The 6,000-nt window shown below is 42.2% G+C and overlaps 1 protein-coding gene across 1 annotated transcript in view; it reads right to left on the reverse strand.

Moving 5' to 3' along the window:
* SH2D4B (SH2 domain containing 4B) overlaps positions 1-2,275 on the reverse strand; it is a 249,160-nt gene extending 246,885 nt beyond the window's left edge. The window contains exon 1 of the mRNA XM_083146312.1: positions 1,589-2,275. Coding sequence (XP_083002438.1) covers positions 1,589-1,772 — 184 coding nt within the window. The 5' untranslated portion in view covers positions 1,773-2,275. The remainder of the gene's footprint in view (positions 1-1,588) is intronic.
* Between the last annotated feature and the right edge of the window lie 3,725 nt (positions 2,276-6,000).

The raw sequence follows: 6,000 nt of genomic DNA on the forward strand, positions 1-6,000 counted from the left end.
ATTTTGCTGACTGAGTCTCTACTAAAATGTTCTTTGATGTTTTAAAGCACGTTTAGATTTAAGATTCTTAATCTAAAAACAAGTTTTTAGCATGCATTGCTTTCAACAAAGGCATTTCATTTATTAAAATCAGCAAAACAACAAGGTAGCCTCCAATAAAACCCTAAATTATCTTCAAATATAAAAGTAATTCCCAAATACAAGTGGAGGTACAGCATGAGTGACCCTCTCATATCAATATATTTTGTGTCACTTTAAAAACACTTTAATTATTATAGTTGTAAAGAAGTATATTAATGTTCCTTTTCTACACTTTTACATTTTTAGAATTTAGAAATCCTGTACAATATAAAAAAAGGTAATCCTTAGGCTTAGAACCCATGGTTTAGAGAACCATTTGTTTGGGTATACATGATCCTTGCTGAGGCCCATACAATATATCAGCAATCACAAAAAAGATTCACAGATTTTGAACCTGTAAACAATTACAGATTTTTCCCTGATTTAATGTTTCTTAAATCCTTCAACATGTACCCACACATTGCAGATATTTTAAAACAATTGACAGATCATTTTCAGCCAAAGTTCAGATCTGCAAATCATGAACGTGACCATTTTAATAGTAAAATATTAATAATTGTCTACTGATTGGTACTATACAATATAGTAATCTACAGTCCCAATTGGTTAGTGGATGCCAACGTGCTGGATAACCGGATTTGGTACTTGTGGATTATCACAGCTCCCACGATGTGCATCGCATAGAAAAAAAATCGCATCGCATGCAATTTTTAACAGAAAAGCATCCAAATGCATTGAAATTATCAAACATGTTCAATGGCCCCCAAATGTCATTTTTGAGGCTGTACCACCCCCACTATCAACGCGAACCCGAAGCGTGGCTTGCGCAGCGAGCCCGCGAGGGGCGGCGGTACGCGTCCTACGACCTTTTCATACCCCCACTATCCACTTCGGCGTGGAGCGGAGAATAGAAAGTGTGGCGAGCGCAGCGAGCCACCGAGCCCGAAGCGTGGCGAGCTCTGCGAGGGGACACTGATACCTTCACAGGTATACGCGTCTCCTCGCGGGCTCCACAGGTGTCCACTCGCCACGCTTCGGGCTCGGTGGCATGCTCCGCTCGCCACACTTTCTATTCTCGACTCCACGCCGACGTGGATAGTGGGGGTATGAAAAGGTCGTAGGATGCGTACCGCCACCGCTCGCCACGCTTCGGGTTCGCGTTGATAGTGGGGGTGGTACAGCCTCAAAAATGACATTTGGGGGCCATTGAACAGGTTTGATACTAATTTCAATGCATTTGGGTGCTTTTCTGTTAAAAAATGCATGCGATCGCATGCGATTTTGTTCAAATGTAAAAAACCGGCAAAAATCGCATCCAATCGCATGCCACTATATATGGCATTCGATGGCATGCGATGGGAGCCGTGATAATCCACAAGTACCCCGGATTTAAAATTCACTTTTTTGTTTGGAATTGCCGTTTGGCAAACCCCATATTTTATTTGACACAATTGCAATTGTTTTCATATTGTGGCACTGTTTTAGCCTCAATCTTAATGGTACTTACTGTGTTGGAACTTGGCTTTGATTTTCATCTTGGACTGCTCCTTGTCCAGATTCCTGTCCCACTCCGTCCAACGCCTGATCTGCTCTTCCCTCATCTTGTAGAAGAGAATTTGTTTTTGCTCCTCGCTGAGCTCAGCCAGGAGGTCAGGATCAATGTACATGTCCTTTAGAATCTGTTGCAACATGATGACCGGGAATCCTCTTTAAAGCGACACAAAGACAAACTTGTTATCATCAATTTCTAGTCATTGCCTTTCTTTCTTTAGCATGCTTTGTAAGTATATCTCAGGAATGAACATTAAGCCAGAAATGTAAAAGGTTCTAAGTGGACTATAAGTCAATAATCTTTAGTAGTGCCTAAAAATAATCGCTGCGGAGCAGACATGCCATAGATGAGACAGGAAAACAAATGTAAAGAGACAGCAGTGTAACACAACAAGTATCACACCCCTTGCTATGGTTGATTTGTTTCTGGCTTTGAAGCAATGTGTGCTCAGGATAACAATGTTTTGAGTGATGTCATGGTTAAAAGTAACAGCTACACCAGCAATATCCATGTCACGGCTGTTCGTCCTTTGGGAACTGATCTCTGGTGACAGACAGGAAGGCTTGGTTTTGTACTGAGTGCCATCCGATTACAGCACAGGGCAGCAGGGGATGAGATTTCACTCTTTATTGATTAACCATTCAGATGCTTTGAAACCTGTAACACAAATATTTAATTTTGATACGCAGCAGTATACTTTAGTAATAATATATAAATACAATTTTAATGCAACTGTGTAATACAGGTGTACTTACTACACATTTTTTTGGGACACTGAAAGTTAAAATTGTGGTGTCTTATGACTGCATGCCCCTACTTAATACATATAAAAATATAACTTTAGATCTGGGGTAGCCAACCCTAGTCCTGGAGAGCTACCAACAGTGCATGTTTTGCAGGTCTCCTCACAGAATCACAAGTGAGCTAATTAGCTCCATCTGTGGATCTTTTAAAATGTGTCAGTGATTAATGAGTGCAGCTGTGCAGCAGCTAGGTTGTCTGGAAAATGTGAACTGTTGGTAGCTCTCGAGGGCTAGGGTTGGCTACCACTGCTTTAGATTGTATTCAGCAGTTCCAATTCTGATAATGTGTACTAGAAGAAAAAAGTATTCTTACTTTAGATTTTTTTTATTTTTTTCCCCATGATTATTAACACCACTGTCTTTTACAGACTCTTGGGGCTGGATGTAATGCAGAGCAAGCCATGCAGGATGCTGGATTAACTCATAAGGTGCGCAGACGCAAAACATCGGTCCTCCATGCAAATGCGTGGAGGATCGAATCAACCAGAATAAGGTCCTTAGACCTTTACATTTACAGTACTTTTACAATCACACCACACAGTGAAATGAGCCATATATTAACATAACAGCCATATTCATACTGAGAAATGCAATTTACAATACAATGTAAAACAGCATTCTGCATAACGGTGCAGCAAATATGAAACTCAGAGATTATACTGCCTGATCTCTACAGATCTACAGTTTGTTCTCCCGTGAAACGGGTTCACTCAACTCTACATACAGTAGGAGCAAGTTTCATCTTTGCTCCTTTGGCCATGGCTAGCCATGGCTATTCTATTGTTCTCAGCTGCAATACGTATTGTATTGCAGTTGAAAACAATAGATTAGCCATGGCTAGCCATGGCTAGCCCTGCCCAAAGGAGCAAAGATGAAACTTGCTCCTACTGTATGAGCATTGTAAGGATCATATAAAAGATCATAATATAACAGAGTCTTACATTCTGCCTTTATGGTCCATCAATGCTTCAATGCTCATGTGCATAATGGCAATTACCATATGGTTGAGTGATCCTTATACTTGGCTCAATTAAAGAAGTGTGTCAAATTAGAAATACTGCTCATAAAAATGCGAAAGAAAAATAATGTGCGTTAATAAAAAAAGAAAATGTTAATAAATTGACCCCTAAATCTCTGTATAAAAGATACCATATTTGTCCTATGTACAGATGGACTGACTTGATACTGTACAGAGACAGATAAAATATGTTATGCATTTTAATTAGGAAAGTAATGTATGTGAATTCTAGTAAAGTGTAATTGTTTTCTCTAATTAAGAACATGCAGGACTGATCCTTAGCTGGATAGCTATTACAAGACAAGGGTCAATTGGAGGCAAAAATAAGCTAATCCCACACCAGAGATTTAGAGATGCCTGCATATACTTGATTCTTTTTTTGTCATCTGTAAGAAAATGGAAAACTATTTTCTCCCTTATAGTAAGACGACAATTAACCTGTGAAATCTGTAAAGCATAGCACACAATATAATAGAACATTATACTATAGTGATAAATACAGTTTCAATTGTATACAGAAGATCGTCAGTGCAGCAGGAGCTGATCCCCGAGTTGTGAGTAGGTATCAGTGGTGTTGGTGGTGAGTAGGGGTGTGGTATGGGACTCCGACAGTCAGGATCCCGACAGTCATTAGCCTGACGTCGGGATCCCGACTGCCCGGAGTCAGACAGCATGGCGAGCGCAAAAAAGCCCCTTGCGGGCTTGCTGCGTTCGCCACGCTGCGGGCACGGTGGCTCGCTATGCAAGCCACCTATTCTATTCTCCCTCTATGGGGGTCATGGACCCCCACGAGGGAAAATAGTGGGTGGCCGTCGGGCACCTTGCTGTCGGCGTTTTGACAGTCGGGATCCCGACGTCGGGTAAACGTCTGTCGGGAACCCGTCCGGCACCCGGTGGGGGGTGTGGTATGGGACTCCGACAGTCGGGATCCCGACAGTCATTAGCCTGACGTCGGGATCCCGACTGCCCGGAGTCAGACAGCATGGCGAGCGCAAAAAAGCCCCTTGCGGGCTTGCTGCGTTCGCCACGCTGCGGGCACGGTGGCTCGCTATGCAAGCCACCTATTCTATTCTCCCTCTATGGGGGTCATGGACCCCCACGAGGGAAAATAGTGGGTGGCCGTCGGGCACCTTGCTGTCGGCGTTTTGACAGTCGGGATCCCGACGTCGGGTAAACGTCTGTCGGGAACCCGTCCGGCACCCGGTGGGGGGTGTGGTATGGGACTCCGACAGTCGGGATCCCGACTGCCCGGAGTCAGACAGCATTGTGAGCGCAAAATAGCCGTTGGTAGGGGAAGGTGTGTAGTTGCATGCGGGGGTGTCGCTATAATGGAAAGGGGGTAATGGTGATGGTACCAGTAATGTCGTATTTTATTCCAGTTTCTTGTGATAATTGATACATCCATGTGAAGCATGAGTTGGGTAAATGTGAGCACAGCACATCCATATCCTCAGATGCAGATGGTTATAAATAGGCCCTTTAGTTACAGTATTTCATATTTAGCTATGGAGGAAGGGGCTTAGAGAGGCATTGTGCATTGTTTAAGTCACCACAAGGGTGCATGGCTGCCTTGCATTCTTATAGCAGTTAATCAAAACGCCAACAGCAATGAACACCTTTTTAATATACATTGCAAACTTCAGCTTGTTAACTGAGATGTGCAGATTGTCAAGGTGATGTTGAACATTGCAATTAATAATTCATGTTTGAAGATTTATACTTTCTTTTGCAGTTGCACTTTAATTCCCATACTTGTAATTTTAAAGCAACAATATATTTCAACAGGGTGTGGTAGTGTGGACGTCTATTTATTTCTGCCTCTACTGTACTTATCTACCAACCCTTTAGTGACAACATCCAACCCTGTTTATGTGGCATGTTTAATCATTAACATCAGTCTCTTCCCCAGAGGAGTTTACATTCTAAATACCTTACCACACAAATGCACTAACATTAATTCAATGCTATAAAAAGCCACCTGAGGCTGCCTTACAGAAGTTCATTATAATGTAGGGAAAGCAGAGCCAAGACCACAGGAGTCAGTGGAGAGATTATACAGTATCAGACATTGCACATTAATCTTATGTTTTCAACGGAGCCATCAGAGTGGGTTACGGTGCTGTCAGTCAGCATTTGATACTACGTAGAAGCAGGCAGATACACGTATGCTGACAGGTGGTGAAGTTTCCGGGGAATCAGTTAAGGCGGCTTTGGCTGGAGTTACCCATTCCTTTCTGTAACAAAGCCAAGGAAGCTGTACTTAACGTTATCAGGATACCATGTTCCAATATCACAGGCTTCAAAGTTCATGTCCTTTGGAAAAAAGGGTTGTAAACTTCGGATATCTCCTTTTGGTTAAAATTCTAAACACATATTTTAGTAATGAACATACACAAAAATAGGTATTTGTGTAATATCTGGGTGCCTGATTATTTGATTGTATGCCTTAACTTAAGGCATACAATCAGATGCGATGCAATTTTGCGGTAAAATCGCGTCGATCGCATGCGATGCGATCGATGCGATTTTCTATAGGATTCAATGTT

The sequence above is a fragment of the Crinia signifera genome, chromosome 6 (assembly GCF_055691185.1).
Source record: "Crinia signifera chromosome 6, ASM5569118v1, whole genome shotgun sequence".
NCBI lineage: Eukaryota > Metazoa > Chordata > Amphibia > Anura > Myobatrachidae > Crinia > Crinia signifera.